We start from the raw sequence: 20,423 nt of genomic DNA on the forward strand, positions 1-20,423 counted from the left end.
GAAGAGATGTATTTATCAAAATTTCACTCACGCAGAAGGAAGTGTTCAGGGAAAGCCTGACAAGCCACAATGCACGAGGACAAACCATGTTGATGTCATTTCAATCGGAATAATCTTTTATCAACTACAATGTCAATGACTGGTTTGTCTGTCTGTGACTTTGGAGCTTTGTTTTGTGTTTTTCAAACAGTAGAAAGTCCAGGATGGAATGTAACAATATTATGAAAAAGGAAAGTTGCCACTCACCGTAAATCGTAGATACTGAGTCACAACAAGAAGACTGTCACAAATAAAGCTTTTGGCCCATAATGCTTTTGTCAAAACAGATGATGGAGACACACACACACACACACACACACACACACACACACACACACACACATATATACAAATGCAACTCACACTCACATGACTGCAGTCTCAGGCAACTGTAGCCACACTGCGAGCAGCAGCACCAGTGCATGAAGGGAGCGGCATCATGCAAATGGCACGGGACAACCAGGAGATCCAGGAAAAACCCAGGAATTTTTTCATCTGGGAGAAAACTGGGAAAAACCTGGGAATTTTTCATTGTTTTAGTTTCCAGGTACATTTTTGTAACTTTGACTGGTAACAACCAATATGCTAACAAAGGATATTACTTTATCTCGCTACTGGAGAGTAATACTGTAGCAATAAAACATGAACGGGGGAGGGGGACACGGAAATAAAACTTAAGTTGCAAAAGATATGCACCATATGTAACAACAAAACACAGTGCTCATACAAGCAACAGAAAAAGTGTCAAAGGCTTTAGGAGGACTATGCAATGCTTCATAGCAACACATTGCCTTCGATGAGCGTGATGTCATAACAGCTTACATTAGTCATACAATGTAGGCTTTCATGGCCGGCATTGACTTCGGTTGAAACTTCCGGGCTGAGAGGCCGTGGTCGATGTATAAAATTTCCACCTGATGTTTCGTCTCCATCTGCGGGAGACGAAACGTCAGGTGGAAATTTTATACGTTGGCCACGGCCTCTCAGCCCAGAAATTTCAACTGAAGAGCTTACATTAGATTCATTTGAGCAGTTGCAAGTGCGCTCATGTGCATGCGGAGTTGAGTCATATGAGTATTACCTTCTCCCACTTCTGGCTACAGAAATGTGGCAGTTAACTGTATAAGCAAAGGCAGCAAGCAGCCAGATGCTACCCGGAAAAGTTTTACTGGCGTGCCTAAGCTGCCAGATTCACACATGTGCACCAGGCCTGGATCTAGGGGGTGGGGGGGGAGACCAGGTTATCTGCCATGGGCAGCAATTTCGAGGGGAGGGGGATGCCAAATTCAAATTCTTGATGAAAAACACCTTGTTTCACAAAGCACCTAGCATCCGGTGTACGCTGGTTTATTGATTATTCATATGATTTTGGAATGCAGTTTTTGAACAAATTCTAAGTTGATTTCTGAATGAATCATAAGTTGTGAATGTGAGCATAGTGTATGTGATGTCTCTACTAGGGGGATACCCATCACATCTAGAAATAAACTTTCCTGCAGACAAAGGGGGACAGGGCTATACGAGCTGAGCAGAATAAAGCCAAATGGGTGTTTGCAAATGATTAGCTTTGTTGTAATTACTAGTGAAATCCATAGATTCAGACTACCAAAGTGGAAATAAACAACTAACAAGAATAACAGGTAAGAAAGATTAAATGTTTTATTCTCAGTGTATCCAAGAAAATGAAATTTTGACACACACTAGTAAGGGCCAGTTTTATAGTCCCCAGCTAGCAGCTGCTAAAGTTCTATTTTGGGAGTTGAATGGAAAACGCGTAGTACGAACACTTAATAATGCCTAACTGGAGAAAAACCCGGGATAACTAAACCGGTGATTGTGGCAAGGTTAATGAAGTTAAGAGGAGAATAAGTTTTGTCGCTGGCAGGAATAGTTATGGCATTAGTGATGACAAGATTGTTTGTTAGAACAAGGAAGGAGAAGAAACAGGAACATCACACAAATTATGGAAGAATATCACGATTCCAAATTTATATAAAAATTTCATACTACTACTTTTCAATCTCATGGTTCAGAAGCTATGGTGTATGAATGAAATGTGAATCTATTTCCTAACACAAAACTTTTTGCTTTTAGTGGGGCTAATAGGCATTTGATATTGGTTCTTCGTGAACTATATTCTGTCATGTGACAAAAAAATGACCATTTGTGCCAAATAAGTCTCGTTTATTTGGTGTATGTTACGGTTGCTGCAATATTAGGCAGGCCTATTTCGTTTTATGTAGTAGACAGTGACAAAATACACGTCATCAGATCAAGAAACCACACCAGTGTTGGGTACTATTTGTATTAACAGCTTTTTCAATATTAGACAACAGTATTTTGTTTATTCATGTAGCAGAACATTTGACAAACTTTGATGAGGCAATAGATTCTTTCCCTATAAGGAAAGTATGCCATGCTAAGCTGTAGCATGATTAGAGAGAGAAAAAAATACTAGAACTTAAGGATTGAAGAAATGTGTACTGTCGTGCTTGTCTCTTCACTTTAATGGTTTTATGTATCCTATATTAAATTTTATCTTACACAAAAGAGCAAGTTATTAGCTGATAGGAAATAGAGAGTGCAAATTTTGTGAAGAGTTCTTGTTCTCCCGGTTACAAATAATTCCATCCAGTATTAATTTTGAGGGATTTTTTTAAAAAAAGAAGAGAAGGATGTCAAACCGGCCGACTGGGAGCACGAGAGGCACCACAGGACATTTTAATTTCCTCTGTCCTGAATATGGTTTGATGACACTTATTACAAAATATTACACATTTGAATTCCACAGAGCAAAATACAGTGATGTGCAATAGAAAAATGCTGTGTGAAGAGGTGTGACACTGTACTTTGACACACTTAAGACCAAATAGCCTGTCATATTTCCTCAAACACATATATTTTATGTATCAGACTCTTCAGAAAGAGGTTTGCTACAAAATGAACATATTTTTGAAAAGTCACTTTTTTTAAAATTTTTGCTCAATAGAGCTGTACTGGGAGGTGGGACGTTCCATGTGGGCCTTGTTTACATTTACTAATTTTGCTGTTTCCTCTTCATTTGTTGCTCTCACGTCAAATGAAAACAAAACAGGTTTATATGACTGGGAGCTATCAAGTGAATTAAAATACTTTCACATAATTACAGAAGGCTAAAATATGTTATTAGTTTCAGATTTTATTTTATTTCCACCTTTCTGACAGTCGAGCATTAATCGCCTTGCAGTTATTTTTGTTGGTTTGCTAAAGAAATTTGGTTTTCATTAATTCTTTTCTGCTGAGGCAGTCAATTTATTTGGGGGGAAGCAAAAAAGGAAAGTTTAATTCCACACTATTGTCTAATTTCAACTGTTTGCTGCATTTTAAGTGCATGTATTCATCTTCTAGCACATATAGCATTATGCCATGATAAAGAAGCAAACATGAGATACTACAGTATTGGTACTCCAAGAAAATCTACATTCCAATCTGGAGATACGACAGTGCACTTTAAGCCGAATCGTGCATTTTAGTATGGTTCACAAAATTCCGATGCTCTTGGAGTATCCTCTGTCTTGTTTCTTTTATGACGTAATGTAAGATCTTGTAATGTTTTACATGTACAAATTTACAGGCTTCCTGCGTCATTATAACTGTGCAAACGCCGTGACGCCTGTTAACTGGCGCTCTCTGGCAACTGCTGAAACGAACCTATTTTTAACAGGTCACAGGAAAATATTGTTAATGGCCGTTGGAAAAGTGTTACTTTCAAAGTAAATTTCCTTTTATGCAACATGAACTATGTGTGAGAATGTACAATGAATTTCTTAAATCACAGAGCGTTTGACTCTCTTTTAAAAATCAACTCTTTGAGAATGAACATTTAGAATAATTTTGAGCCCAGAAGATCAGACATTTATGTCGTTAAAAATTTTTCTGGCTTATGTGTGTGACGTATCTTAAAGTGTAACACGCCCAAAAAAGATCAACATTATGTGTGAAAGCTTTTTTATTTATTTATGCTATTTGTTTGTTTATTTTTTATTCTGCAACACTGTGTGTATTAAATTAAACCATTAACTTTTCCTATTTGTGTGTTCGCGCTACTTAACAGTCATGTTGCTATTCGCTGACTACATCATGTGTCCAGTGCTCTGAATATTCGCTGTCATCGGCTGGCAAAATGACATGATATGGACTGTGACTGGCTTACAAAAGTGCATCGCAGTGTCAATTTCAAATGCTTCGGAAAGTAACATGCAGTGTTTGGTGGAATTCGAATTATACTTTCGTAATGTGAAAATATGTGGTGTACATGTTGCTGCACACCAGACATCTTTCTAAAACTTGTGTTTTTCCCTGAGTTTTGTTTTTTAAAGTGCCGGGAAATTCTACGCCGGCATGTAAAACCATAACCATTCAAAGGGCTGATAAGTTGTACAGTTCCGAGGAAAAGTATACTGTCACTTAACATGGAAAAAGTGTATTTTCATTCAGGAGAAAGTGTATTTCTAACCAGGAAATCCGGTAATTTTTTTCCTCATCCACGTATACACCCTGAGTGGCGACTGGGTGGGGGTAAGGAGGAGGCTGGGGCGGGGAGGGGGTCATATAGTAGGGTAGGGGTGGCGGACAGTGCAGTGCTGCTGGGGAGCGCACAGGAACAAGGTGGAGGGAGGGTAGGGCAGCTACGTGCAGTTGGTAGGTTAGACGGGGCAGGGGTGAGGTGGGAAGAGGGGGTGGGGGGTAGAGGAAAAGGAGAGAAGTAAAAAGTCTTGGTGTGATGATGGAATGGGGACTGTATAGTGTTGGAATGGGAACAGGGAGGCCGGACGGGTCAGGACAATGACTAACGAAGATTGAGGCCAGGAGGGTTATGGGAGCATAGGATATGTTGCAGGGAAAGTTCCCACTTTCACATTTCAGAAAAGCTGGTGTTGGTTCAAGGATCCATATGACACAGGCTGTGAAGCAGTCATTGAAATGAAGGATGTCATGTTTGGCAGTGTGCTCAGGAATCGTGTCATCCACTTGTTTCATGGCCACAGTTTGTCGGTGCCCATTCAAGTGGACTGACAGCTTGTTGGTTGTCATGCCCACATAGACTGCAGCACAGTAGTTGCAGCTTAGCTTGTAGATCACATAACTGGTTCCACAGGTAGTCCCTCCGTTTGACGGGACAGGTGATATTTGTGACCAGTGGATGGGAGGATGTATGCAACAGTTCTTGCATCTAGGTCTATTACAGGGGTATGAGCCATGATGTAAGGGGTTGGAAGCAGGGGTTGTGCAGGAATGGGCAAGTATATTGTGTAGGTTGCGTGGACGGCAGAATAACACTGTGGGAGGTGTGGGAACGACAATGGGCAGGACATTTCTCATTTCAGGGCACAACAAGAGGTAGTCGAAACACTGGCGGAGAATGTAATTTAGTTGCTCCAGTCTTGGGTGGTACTGAGTTACGGGGAATGCTCCTCCATGGCCGGACGGTGAGACTTTGGGGGGTGGTGGGAGACTGGAAAGATAAGACACGGGAAATTTGTTTTTGTACAATGTTGAGAGGATAATTACGGTCTGTGAAGGCTTCAGTGAGACACTCGGTATATTTCGAGAGCAACCGCTCGTCGCTGCAGATGCGACAGCCACGGCTGGCTAGGTTGTAACTTGCACTGCAATATATCCTACGTTCCCTTCTATCCTCAGCCTTCATTAGTCATTGTCCTCACCCTTCCAGCCTCCCTGTTCCCATTCCAGCACTATACAGCCCTCATTCCTCCATCACACCCAGTCTTTTTGGTTCTCTCCTTTTCTGCTACACTCCCCACCTCTTCCCTGCTCTCTGTCTAACCTCCCGACTGCACATAGCTGCCCTACCCTCTCTCCACCTTGTCCCTGCACACACTCCAGAAGCACTGCTCTGTCCGCCACCCCTAACCTACTACCCCTCCCCCTTCCCTCCCCAGTCTCCTCCTTACCCCCACCCAGTACCAACTCACATCATGCTGCTCGCATTATGGCCACAGTTGCCTGAGACAGTAGTCTTGTGTGTGTGTTAGTTGCATTTGTGTGTGTATGTGTGTGTGTGTGTGTGTGTGTGTGTGTGTGTGTGTGTGTGTGTGTGTGTTGCCTATTTTTTGACGAAGGCCTTATGAGCGGAAAGCTTTATTCGGGCCAGTTTTTTTGTTGTGCCTATCTGCGATTCAGCACCTTCACTATATGTTGAGTGCAACTTTCCTTTTCTTAATATTGTTTTGTCTTTTTAATTTAGAGCAAGCTTCATTTCATTGTTAGTTATACTGTGTGTGTGTGTGTGTGTGTGTGTGTGTGTGTGTGTGTGTGTGTGTGTGTGGTGTAGTTTAATGTAGTGTAAGGTAGTCTAGCGTCTGTGTTGTTTGATGATGATGATGACGACAGAAGGGGAGAGGGTGAAACCCAGTGCTGACTGCAGCCTACTCCTCGTGAGTAGCACCAAGGAGGCTGCCAAGCTAACCATCGCCATCTGACAGAAATATCACCAACAATGGTGTCACATGCCCTCACATTATGAGACCCTGTGCAGCGGTTCAGTATTCAAACCAAGACATTAGTGCAAAGTCTGCTGATCAGGAACTTAACACCACCATGTCTCCTTCCCTTCATGGTCAGATTCTGGCAGTGGAAAATTTTTCCACCTCCAGGATTTGAAGCAGCTTACCCCCACGTTGAACGCCACTGCTCAAGTGTGTGTTAGCAACCTTGCCCATAGAGGTGTGTTTCTGTCTGTGACTTATCTTTCAATCTATTAGGAATTGATGAGTGTCAGAGAAACTCAGTTGTTAAGTTTTTTGGTGGCCACTTCAAATAGTCACATACACTACCACAAAAATGGTATGCATTTTAAAGTTAAAAAGCATTGTATTGGACTCTTGAAATAAAATGGGAGTCATTACTGTATGTAGTCAATTTTTTCATTGAGTTTTGGTCTGTTTATTACAAGCTGTCACTTGAGGTCTCATGACTTGTCATTTCTATAAGAAAAACTTATAAGTTTGAAATGAGGCACATACTGTGTGTTCCCTGTGGAAGGATGGGGATTAACACACCTGAAAACTGGCATATGAGATGGTAAGTCGACAGTACCACTGCTTTGCTGAATTGTCTTTGTTGTCAGTTTAATCAAGATAATTAGTAGTTTAATACAAATACTTACCATATTATTTACTGATATGGTCCTGCTGGCTCACACTTTGCCCAAACTGATCATACTCATCTTAAATGAACTCAGATATGTCAGTATCTTAGCCAATCCTAGTCTCTGTTGCTCGTAAACTGTGCTGAATTATTTTAAGCCAACAGTATTTCCACATTTTTCCAGTCTTCCTTCACTGTGGCATTTTACTGTATGAATGAATTCCATTTGTAATAATAATAATAATAATAATAATAATAATAATAATAATAATAATACTAGCTTAGCGCACACTGCTTCTCTTCTGTAGACTATGTTGTCTGCAAAGATTTGTTTGTTTTTCCTTAATCAAATGTTTATATTCACAAATTGTAAAATCTTCCAAGCTTTCCACACTAATTAAGGGCATAGAAGCAAGGTCTTTTCTGAATGTACTTCAGACCAAAAAGCGATTCAAGTTGCTGGAGTCCAGAGCTTTTGTTTCCTATGCATTTTGCATTCTTGTAGAATTATTTACGTAGAAAGTTTCATCCACCACCACATATTTCTTTATTTCTAATCAGGAAGTGAAATACCAATTTTCATAGTTTAGCTTAAAAATGATTGCATAATGAAATAATTTCATAAAAAAATTTCATCCCAAATTTCACCTCCTTAGGGTTTGAATTTTCAAAAGCATTGAAGCTCACATTTTTTTTATTTGTAACCAAGAAGTGAAAAACCAATTTTCATAGCTGTAGCTTTAAAAATACTTTAGTGGTTCTTTAATAATAATTTATTTCCAAAAATCTTCCACCCATATGCAGTCTACAATCTTGTATCATAGGCAGGCATCTTGATTTCTGTTTATTACTTTCAGAATACCGCAGACCATAAACTACAGAGAGTACTGATCCTGGTAGCCTGAACTAAATTTTCATTGCCTCACTAAACACAGGTGCCCAGAGAATGAAAATGTATGAAGCCAAATAAAGGGAATATTTTTGAATTGGATAGATAAAAAATCTACTCATCAAGTGGTGGCAGAACACACACATAAGAGACGGTTGTAATTGGCAGGCTTTCAGAGCCAGTGGCTCCTTCTTCAGGCAGAAAGGTTGAAGGGGGAGGAAGAAGGGTGAAGGAAAAGGACTGGAGAGATCTAGGAAAGTCACCCAGAACTGCAGGTCAGGGGAGACTTACTATACAGGATGAGAAGGAAAAACTCATTGTTGGGGATTGCATCAGACGAGATTTGAAAACCTGAGAGCTTAATGTAGACAGAGTTTAATGTTAGCCGGAAGTGTGTAACTGGAGGCAGGGTAATATGCAGACAGAGATTACTGCTTAAACATCATGCATGAGTTAATAAGAGTGTAAAGCTAAGTACATTGTACATAACATAGGTATTGGGGGGGGGGGGGGGGGGAGAAATAGATGGGAAAGACAATGAAAGATGTAGAAAACTAAAACAGAGTGAAGCGAAGAGTAGTTACAGTGTAGAAATCTCTATATGGAAGACACTAACATAAATTAAGACCAGGTGGGTGGCGAGAACCAAGGACATGTTAGTGCTAGTTCCCACGTGTAGAGTTCTCGGACACTGATGTATGGGGGAAGAATCCAGATTGCATGTGTTGTGAAACAGGTACTGATTTCACGAATATGTTTTTAAGTGCTCTTGCTCTATATGAGGCTAGCAGTGTATAATATTTAACTATAGGAAAAAAATAGACACTCTTAAATCACTCCTTGTTTGTTATTTTTGGGCCTCATCTGATGCATTCCCCAACGATCAGTCTTTCCTTATCATCCTGTATGGTAATGCTTGCCTGACCCGCAGTTCTGGGTGACTTTCCTGAAATCTACTCTCTTCCCTAGACCTCTACAGACCATTTCCTTTACCCCTCTTCCTTCCCCTTCAACCCTTCTGCCTGAAGAAGGAGCTACTGGCTCCAAAAGCTTTCCAGTTACAACCTTCTTTTATGTGTGTGTTCTGGCACCAATTGGTGAGTAGATTTTTTATCTATCCAATTATATAATTTTGTCAGTAATTGATTATTTTTGTTCAAATAAAGGGAATAGCTGTTTCTCAAATGGAATGAAAAACATCACATTTACTTAACTGAATCAGGCATTTCACTTTAGTGAAATAAATTACCATTTACCAAATAGAAAAATCATCATTGAGAAGTGTAAAAAAATTTAGTGATTACTATTATAAATGTTCAGGAACATAGGCGGACACGATAAATGAAACTGTTTATATTATACATTCTTTCTTATCATTTATCATTAACAGAAAAACTGACAGTTTAGGGACAGATCAGTAGTGCTGTTCTTTTTTCATTGTGTTTTTGTAGTATCCAACTCATACTTTTATGCTACAATGTATTGTGTTTCAGATAATAGAGTTGATGGTTTATCAACATGGTTATCCAGCTTTGATGAAACAGAACTTAGTGAGCCTGCTGAAGAAAGACTTGCAGTTGGTGGTGTCATTGTTGAAGAACTGAGAGCCGCTGTTTTTGAACAGACTGGATTCAGATGCTCTGCAGGCATTGCCCATAACAAAGTAATTATTGCAGTTGTTTATGCTATAGTGAACAATAGAGCGCCTAGTTTATGAATGTGTGAAAATAAAAAATATTGTACCTCCTATGTGTCAGTCAATCATAGCCATCCTCAACATTAAATTGGTGTTTCAAACAATAATTACTCTTTGACACTTAGGTGGGACCAAATATACATCAGAGTTAACAGTAACATTCTGGAGATGCTATTTTCCCTTTACTACTACTGAAAATACCATTTGAAACACTTGTGCCAAAAAATAAAGTTAGTTTCTTTCTAAATCAAGAGAGTTAAGGACAGCTGTTTGCATTGTGTAAAATTTTGTTATTAAGTATATGATGAATCATTTTTGTGCGTAGACTAGCAACCCACCCCGACTTTGCAGGAAGACTAGAATCTGTGGTCAGACAACTTACCTGACTTAGCGGTAATAAATTATATACACAAACCTTCCTCACAAATGAGTATGTCAGTTAGTGAAAACCATATCCAAATCCTTATATTAGTTCCTCCACATATATAGACAGAAAAATGTGACAGAGGACTTTTCATCATAGCTCAGCCAGTTTGCTCAAAATATTTATAAGTTTTATACACAAACCCTTGTGAGTCTGTCGTTCTATTAGTGAAAAATGCATTATAATCCCTATAGTAGTTTCTGAGATCAGCTTTCACATACAGGCAGCAAATTGTTGTGGAGGATTTCAATTTATAACATTTAATAATAGATTTGTATAGATGGGTTTCTGTATTAAATTCTGTGTGTTTTTCTATAATGTTTCTAATTACAAACACATCATCTGTGCGTGAACGACTGAGCTAAATCCATTTGTTCTTCAGAAATAAGATCTCTGATATTCTTCATGCCTTGATGGCCTTTATCAACCTTGAGAAGGCTTTTGACCATATGAACCATGATAGCCTATGGAAGATTATGTCTGAATGTGTATATCTTTATCACTTAACAGAGATATTGAAAAGTCTTTACAAAAATAAACAAATTGTAATAAGTGCAGGTAGAAATCAATTAGAAGAAATAATTACTAACCTGTATTTTAGACAAGGGTTCAAACTATCACCTGCCCTTCTTAATATTTACAGTGACTTCATTCTTCATAAATGGGAATGAAAAGTAAAGAAAGGAATTACGGTAATGATGAGAAATTCATGAATGTACTTTTGTTTGCAGATGACATGTTGTTATTCAAAAGAATTAAGACCCCCTCCAAAGCTAAGCACAGAACTGAATTAAATATGCAAAAAGTACACCTTAACAATTTCTAGTAATAAAAAGAAAATTAAGGACATATTGAGGAAAATATGCAGTCAGATTAAAAGTTGTTTTCGATAATTCAGTTTTAGAACAAGTTTCCCAGATCTCTTATTTAGGCTATGCTATAAGCTTTGAGTTTGATTCTGCTATTGAAGATAAAATACAAAAATTCAAAGCTGTCTGTGGTACAGTAGCAGAACTTTGGACCATATAGTCCATAAATAGACCATCATGAAATTCCATAATGTTATGGCATTTCCTTTGTTATCCTATGTAAGTGAAAGATGAGTTACCACAAAAAAAAAGAAAACAAGAAAATACAATCCAAACAGCAGAGATAAGATTCCTAAGGAAGGCGAAGGGCTGAGCAAGGAGAGACATGATTATAAATGAAGATATTAAAACATAATTAAATGTTTGCAACATGAATAAAAAAAATCTGAAATATCATTAAGATTGTAGGCAACATCTCATGAGAGTGACAGAGCTCACAATTTCTCAGAACATCCTAAACTACAAGAGGTATTAGAAACCTCAAAAAAGGTGGGATGGCCTAATTCTTGAAAGGAAGGTGGTGGTGATGATGATGATGATGATGATGATATGATGATAGTGATGGTTTTTATAGATTATTGTAATGCTTTTTGCTGTCTGGAGCTGTGGGGGCTGCTTACTTTACAGCTTTTACTATAATATACTGCCCATCTGTAACTGACCAGCTCGTAGCTCACATCATTGCCACAAGGCATCACTCCAGATGCCAGTTACACATGGAACAGATAACACTAGATACATTACACACTCATCATAACTGTAATTGTAAATTATGTACACAAGCTTTCCATGTGAATCAGTCTGTATATCAGTGAAAACCATATTAAAATCACTGCAGTAGTTTCTAAGATTCGCTTTCACATTGAGACAGAAAAATGCAGTGGGGGACATCAGTTTGTAATATGTGTAAATTAAAAAGTTCAGTCTTTGTTATCATCATTATTTCCCTGTTCTGAATAATTATGGAAGAAAACATAATTCTTAGTTTGCTTTTTATTTCTATACGAGAGTGTCCATTTGGTGTCCCAAGTCATTCTAATTATCAAAGTTTTCTATCTCAAACAGTTGTATTCTTCATAAGTTGGGAATCCATTATCAAGTCTTAACCTTGCTGAAATCTTACTACAACTTTGCTTAGGTACCGACATTGCAAGTTACATTGATCCATTAGTGCTCATCTTGCCTCCCAAGTGCCTGGGTACTATGTTGATTAGGGCAGAATAAGATTACTTATTGCTGCTTATAGTTGGGACACATCCGTATGTTAGGGTCATTTTTGTATCTGTTATGAAGATTTTATAAAGTTAATTATTCAAAAACGTGTAGCTGAAAGTACAGTTACCTTAAATATTACAGCTACATTGTTGTGCAAATAACACACAAATTAACACATATAGACATTCTTTCTTTTTTTCTTTGAAGATCTTCTGAATTGATAGTGACTGAAAATCTTTATACCATCTTTTTGTATTGTGCATCTGTTTTCTATGGGTGTATATCTGTTAATATAAATGACTGCAAATAAAAATGCGAAAAATATAGCTATAAATATGAGCCATGTGTGTCATCACTGTAATTTCAGCCTTAAACTTTCAAATGTTTTAAGTATATATGAAATAGATGTGAAAAAGATTAACTTGAGAATACTTTTGGAACAGACCAGAGGTGACCAGAAACGAATGTAAGATTATACTGTGCCTGTAAACTTCATCTGCAGTTTATTCACCACTGAACTTTAAGCCACAGTCTCAGTTTAATTATTCCTACTGTGGATAACATTAAACGAATGTAGTCTTGGTAACTATTTCTCCATGTGCTTATGGTTGTTTTATCAAATAAGACAGCTTTGAACATGGGTTATAAGTATTTTGCAAATAATTGTTTTTGTATGGCGTGTTTTGATGTAATGAAATTGTTTCAGATACTTGCAAAATTAGCATGTGGACTTCACAAGCCTAATCGTCAAACAATTTTACCGCAGTCACAGGTACCAGTCTTGTATCAGACTTTACCAATCAAGAAAGTTCGAAGCTTGGGTGGAAAGTTTGGTGATTATGTAGCTACAGTTTTAGGATGCACTGTTATGAGTGATCTTGCAAAGTTCTCTCTTTCAAAGCTTCAAGAAAAGTTTGATGAGAAGCAGGGGTGAGATGTCATTCCTTATTGTCATCATTATTATTATAAATTATTACTGCTACAATAACAACAACAACAACTACTACTACTACTACTACTACTACTACTACTATTTATTACCCCTATGTGTATTGTTCATAACACTGTGATGTAAACAAGCCAGTGAAGTGAAATTTACCAAAAATGGAAAGCAAGGTAAGAATCATTCAGGTAACTTATGGACTGCAGCCGGGTTATGTCATCGATGACCTCTGATATTTTAACAGGAGCACACCATACCATTTTCAAGGCATAACTGCAGCAAGTAAGTGCTGTGCAGTGTGTTCTGGATTACAACAGCACTGTCAGTGAACAACCTCACAGAGCTTCCAACCTTATCCACTAGATCCTTTGTGTATTGTAAACATTAGCAGTTGCATGACACCATATTGAGTGCAATTAGTGCACGAACTCTTCTCCAGCGAGTCTCATTATGGCTTGAATTCCATTGATAGCCAAGCATACAAGTGACTGTAATGTTGAATGACTGGTAGAGTATTTAATGTAACTGAGAACGTAGCAACTTTTTTTCAAAGTGACATATTTTTTCTAATTTACTAGTTTATATTTAGCTGGAAGAAACACAAATAGTATTAAGGTATATGGGGAGAGATTGTTGTTAATTTTCTGTATGTTGCTCATATTTTTTAATGCGTACCTTGGCTAGTTCCACATCTCTAAAAAAATGCTCCTTTTGATGGGATCTAGGGAACATGATGAATGACTGTATGCAGGAGTTGAGATAAAAGTGAGCAGCATCTTCTGTTGTTTGTTATCCAGTATTACACTGGACAAAAGTATATGATGATTATCTGGGAAACCGTTCACTCTCATAGGGACTTCCATCTGGTCTGAATGCTGTGTACTGTAAATTTCATTATTGGAGAGGCTCCGAAACATATGGCAATGTGTTGAATATTGATATGTTTAATCTCTGTTTTGTATCATTTATGTGAACAAAATTTGATTTTAAATGCAAACATTTTAGATTAGGATTGGCGATGACCATTATGAATATGAACTGAGAACACAAGTTGCTGTAACCAGACACATTAGACCAACTACAGTATTCTCCATGATGCAATTCAGTGGATCATTCCTCCATCATCAGGTAATTTATGTCAATTAAAAAGGCTAACTTTTGAGTAACATGTGGCACTGTCTATCGATGATCACTGGCTTCGTTTCCAGATGTACTTACATCACATTATGTACCCTGTACAGATCTGCTACAGGTCAGCCAAAAGTCACACGTGCAATTTATCAATGCCTTAATTTGACATAAAATCACTTGGTGATGGAGGTACTATCCTCCTAATTGCATAGTGGAAAGTATCCTATAAGTGGCATTATGTGACTGGTTGCAGCTGTTTGCATTTTCATTTGAAAATTTGATTTATTTTGATTATTCATTCATATTGTCAAAAGTTTCATACGTGTTAGTGTAATTGAGACTGCACCTTTGACCACAAGAGATGAGTATTGTGTGAATATATTTCATATCATTTCTTCTCTCTCCTTAAAAGACACGAGTATGTATCACATTTTCATGTTTTGCTTCCTTACAGGACTTGGTTATACAATATAGCAAGGGGTATAGACCTAGAACAAGTCACTCCACGTCTCGTGTCTAAATCAATTGGATGCTGCAAGAATTTTCCAGGCAACCAGGCACTCTCTACAAAAACTGATGTGAGTAACATGGATTTTGTGTTTCATCTTTCTCTCTCTCCTACTGTTTATTCTGCCTGTTTAGGTCCACTGTTTTTCATGATTTGACAAAGTTATTTTATGTTCGTCTACCTGGTTGTTGGGGGGTAGCAAGTATTTGAAACGGGTGTGGGCTTGTAAATAACATACTCATGTTAAAAAAAAGAAACTGATCAGTTTATTTTCTTATGGGAATTGTTTGGTTAATTTTGCCAGGAAAAAAAAAGAAACTGATCAGTTTATTTTCTTATGGGAATTGTTTGGTTAGTTTTGCCAGGAATGGGGGCAGGGAGCGGGAGGTGAGAGAATAACTGAGAACAGAAAGGAATTCCGTTTTGAGGTTGCGGCTCTGAGAGACCTCCATCTCACAAGTCAGGTGACTCTCCAGTGTGATTTGATTGGTATGCTGACTTTTCTGATGATGATTCAGCATCTTCTGTCATGAGTCGAAGCCTTGTTGTAATGTCAGTGAAAAAGTGAGGCCTTTTTTGTAAAATTTAAATACTGAAAATTTCTCACGTTTTGTATCTGAGGCAGAGTTCGAGGCCAGCAAAGCATTTGTCTAAACAAGTGTGGAAAAATACTTAACAACCTCAATCAGGTTGGCGGGTCCACCATACCAGTGATTGTTAATCACTGCCCTGTCTCACAAGCTAGAACACTGTGCATTAAGTTGTGTGAGAAGTTTGCAGGCTACATGCTTCATATGATGTAAATTTTTACACCATTACAATAATGTACTATGGTGATCAATTCCAGAGCTAGTACATTTTAATTTTCTTGCAAGAATGTGCAAAAATATGCTATTATGTATTATGGTGCAGCTTATTATAATCCAGTAATACAATTAACTGATTTCTATTGAGTGATCGTGTAACAGTTTGTACTTAACACTGCCCCATAGTAGTTTATTAGAGAGGTTTACACTTTGGTAGTTCATGTAATTCAGTCCATAATTAGATTCACCTTGTCCAACAATCACTAGTCTCAGTGACAGTAACCTTCCATGCGCTTGTTAATCATAACATAGTTCTATTAAAATATTCCTTACTTTGGACTACAGAAATCACTCGAAAGTTATTAAAGAGAAATGTTCTTGAGTTTCGCAGATTTTAGTGAGCGCAATTTTGCATACTGAGTATGAGTCAACACTGGAAATGCACCTAGCACAGGTCTTACGCATGAGCTTTTAAATCGCAAACTAATTATAGACAGGTGTAAGAACAAACAGGTTTGAAAACTACATCATGCTTTAGAAAGTTGACTAGGTTGGATTTTGATTTATAGAAAATGCTGTTGGTCAGAAATGTAGGAAAATGCACTGAAATCATTCTCCTTATGGAATGTGAATCCCCTTGTTACATGTAAGTGTGCCATCTTCGAAGTAGCATAATATTGCTGTATTTATTTATGCTGCACGTTTCACATAATACAAGATATCTTCAGATTGGCCGGTATAGTGTTGATAAGTTGGTTTTGGTTGCCACGATTAAGGCATCAAACAAACTTGTTAGGTTTCAGAATAAATCCTTTGTCAAGGTAGAGTACACACACACACACACACACACACACACACACACACACACACCTACCTTTATTGTGCCAGTTGGTCACATGCTAGGAGATTCCATTTTAACAGGCGGTCAAGGGTGGGGCAGATGTTGTCATGTTGGGGGGCAGGGTAGGGGAGAGAGAAGCAGGAAGAGGGGTTGTCAGTGAGTAGTTAGCGGCTTCGAGGGAGGCAGCAGGTTTGCTGGTTAGTAACATTGGAGGGACGGATGGCAGGTGTCCAGGCAGGGCAAATGGCGCAAGTACTGGAGCTGGTGGGGTGCAGCATCGGTAACGTAGAGATGAAGTTTGGGAGGGAGTGACAGGACAAAGGAAGGAGATACTGTTGGGCAGCAGGTGTGGGACAGGGGGTAGAGGAGATTGAGGCCAGGAGGATTACAGGAGTGATGGATGTGTTGCAAGGATAACTCCCATCTAGAGAAAATGGTGGTGAAGGCTTGTGAAGCAGCCATTGAACTCGAGCATGTTGTGCTCAGCTCATTCCATTAGTCAGCTGCTTGGAAGTCACGTCCAGATAAAATGCAGTGCAAAAATAGCAGCTGAGCTGGTATTTAACACAGCTGCTTTCATAGGTAGCCCTGCCTTTGATGGAGGCCTATGACATGACTCGAGTAGGAAGTGCTTGGTGAGTGGATTGGGAAGGTATTTTACATGGATCTTCTACTTAGATATGTTCACTTTTGCAAGGTGGTGTAGGGAAAGGGGAGGGGGGGGGGGGGGGGGGGGGGTCAGTGACATAGGGATGGACCAGAACGTTGTGTAGGATGCAGAGGTGATGGAATACTGCTTTAGGAGAGGTGGGAAGGATCTTGGGTAAGATGTCCCTCATTTCCAGGCATGATGATAGAAGCACATTATTCACTTGTTTTTTGGTGTGGAAGGGGTGTAAACTGCTGAAATGTAATTACTGTTGGTGGTTAGTGAGTTTAATGTGTAGAGGTGTGGATGGGGTCCTCAGAAAGGCGGAGTTCAACATCTAGGAATATGGAAAATTGGGCTGAGGAGGACCAATGAAACAGACGGGAGAAGGTGTTGAGGTTTTGGAGAAATGAAGGTAGGATGTCTTGGCCCTAAGTTTAGATAATGATGGTATCAGCAGTGAAACTGAACCAGAGAAGGGTGTTTTGGATGTTTTGAAGCTAGGAAGGTTTCTCAAGATGGCCCATGAAAATATTGGTGTAGAAGGATGACATGCATTTGCCCAGGGCTCTGCCATGGATTTGTTTATGTAGGTAAAAAAATTCAACAACGAACACTGCATAAATATCTCTTTATTTAAAACAATCAGTTTTGACTGACTTTGCTGTCATTTTCAGGTTTTAAAAAAAATCTTTTTGTTATGAAACGTATCATTTTAGTTTGGACCTCACACCTCATGTGGATAAAAAAATAACACGTTACAAAAGGTTTGTCATAACCAACATTTTTAAAAACATATAGCACCCCTACACAAATGGCCACATCCATATACACTGAAGAGCCAACTAACTGGTACACTTGCCTAATGTCATGTAGGACCCCCACGACCATGCAGAAATGCTGCAACATGACATGACATGGACTCAACTAATGTCTGAAGTGTAGCTGGAGGGAACTGACACCGTGAATCCTGCAGGGCCATCCATAAGAATATTGGGGGGGGGGGGGGGGGGGGCTGAAGATCTGTTCTGAATAGCATGTTGCAAGGCATCCCAGGTATGCTAAAAAAAAAATGTTCACGTCTGGGGAGTTTGGTCGCCAGCAGAAGTATTCAAACTCAGAAGAGTGTTCCTGGAGCCACTTTGTAGCAATTCTGAATATGTGGGGTGTCGCATTGTCCTGCTGGAATTGCCCAAGTCCGTAGGAATGCATGATGGACATGAATGGATGTATGTGATCAGACAGGATGCTTATGTAAGTGTCACCTCTCAGAGTCATATCTAGACATATCAGGGGTCCCGTATCACTCAAACCGCACACGCCTCACACCGTTACAGAACCTCCACCAGCTTGAACTGTCCCCTGCTGACATGCAGGATCCATGGATTCATGAGGTTGTCTCCATACCTGTACATGTCCATCCGCTTGATAAAGTTTGAAATGATACTCGTCCGAGCAGGCAACATGTTTCCAGTCTTCAACAGTCCAGTGTCGGTGGTGACGGGTGCAGATGAGACGTAAAGCTTTGCACCACACAGTCATGGAGGGTAAACGAGTGGGCCTTCAGCTCCAAAATCCCATATCGATGATGTTTCGTTGAATGGTTCACACGCTGATACTTGTTGATGGCCCAGCATTGAAATCTACAGCAGTTTGCTGAAGTGTTGCACTTCTGTCATGTTGAATGAGTCTGTTCAGTCATCATTGTCCCGTTCTTGCTGGGTCTTTTTCGGGCCACAGCGAAGTAGGAGATTTGATGTTTTACTGGATTCCTGATATTCTCAGTACGTTCATGAAATGCTCATACGGGAAAATCCTCACTTCATCACTACCTCGGAGATGCTGTGTCCCATCACTCATGCGCCGACAATAACACTAAATACAAACTCATTTAAATTTTGATAACCTGGCATTGTAGCAGCAGTAACCAATCTAACAACTATGCCAGGCCCTTGTTGTCGTATGTAGGTGTTTCCGATCACAGTGCCGTATTCTGCCTGTTTACAAATCACTATATTTGGATACGCATACCTTTGGCGCTTCAGTATATATCACTCACAGATGCTTGTTACATCACAAAAGCACAGTACACAGTAGCAGTGTACATATCGCTCACAGGTGATTGTTACATAACAAAAACACAGTACACAGTAGCACATCTGTATACATAAGCTGGAGATATTCGAAACAGTGACAATCCACTTTAAATGGAGTACCTGGTAAAACTATTTGTTTATATAACTTTCCCTCAAAAGAATGATGATGTAAATAAAATAGAAAGAAACTTCCACATGGGAAAAATATATTAAAAACAAAGATTCCAAGACTTACCAAGCGGGAAAGCGCCGGCAGATATGTCTGCTTGTGGCTGTGTATGTGCGGATGGATATGTGTGTGGGTGTGTGTGTGCGAGTGTACACCTGTCCTTTTTTTCCCCTAAGGGAAGTCTTTCCGCTCCCGGGATTGGAATGACTCCTTACCCTCTCCCTTAAAACCCACATCCTTTCATTTTTCCCTCTCCTTCCCTCTTTCCTGACGAAGCAACTGCCAGTTGCGAAAGCTCGTAATTCTGTTTGTGTGTTTTGTTCATGTGCCTGTCTGCTGGCGCTTTCCCGCTTGGTAAGTCTTGGAATCTTTGTTTTTAATATATCTTTGTTTTTAATATATTTTTCCCTCAAAAGAGATGTAGTTGTGGGTAATGATGTAGTGGTAAGGTGTATGAGGATTGAAATAGCAGATCTGAAGTCTGAAGGATGTTAGGAAATGTGTGGTTTGATAACAGCAAGGCCATGGGCGTGAGGGATGTGGTATATAGGAAGATAACATTAATAGTGTAGAGTAGGTGTCCAAGAGGTAAAGAGGTGAGAATGGTGGAGTGTCAGTGAAGGAAATTGTTAATATCTTTGATATGAATGGTTAGGTTTCGAGCAGTTAGTTGGAGGTATTGGTTAACCACAGTGGCAATGCTTACAATAGGGGCACAATAATTGGCTACAATAGGACATCCAGGATTGTTGCATCTGTGGATTTTGGGAAGTATGTGTAACGTTGATTTGCAGGGTGTTGTTGGGTTGAGAATGGAGATGGCTCAGTGAAGAGATTCTTGGATGTGCCTAAGGATTTTAGCAGGTGTTGGAGATTATGTTGAACTTCTGGATGGGATCATTCTGGGATTGTGTTAGGGGGAGTAGTTAGGTAATTGGTGGCAGAAGCCTTTCTCCAGGAAGTCACTGTGATTCATAACAACAGTGGTGGAACCTTTGT

General features: G+C 39.2%; 1 protein-coding gene across 1 annotated transcript in view; it reads left to right on the forward strand.

The window, feature by feature from the left end:
- Window positions 1-20,423, forward strand: part of LOC126266698 (DNA polymerase eta) — a 139,314-nt gene that overhangs the window by 56,644 nt on the left and 62,247 nt on the right. The window contains exons 4-6 of the mRNA XM_049971140.1: window positions 9,571-9,740; window positions 12,988-13,211; window positions 14,810-14,933. Coding sequence (XP_049827097.1) covers window positions 9,571-9,740; window positions 12,988-13,211; window positions 14,810-14,933 — 518 coding nt within the window. The remainder of the gene's footprint in view (window positions 1-9,570; window positions 9,741-12,987; window positions 13,212-14,809; window positions 14,934-20,423) is intronic.

This window comes from Schistocerca gregaria, chromosome 4, assembly GCF_023897955.1.
Source record: "Schistocerca gregaria isolate iqSchGreg1 chromosome 4, iqSchGreg1.2, whole genome shotgun sequence".
In the NCBI taxonomy this organism is placed as follows: domain Eukaryota; kingdom Metazoa; phylum Arthropoda; class Insecta; order Orthoptera; family Acrididae; genus Schistocerca; species Schistocerca gregaria.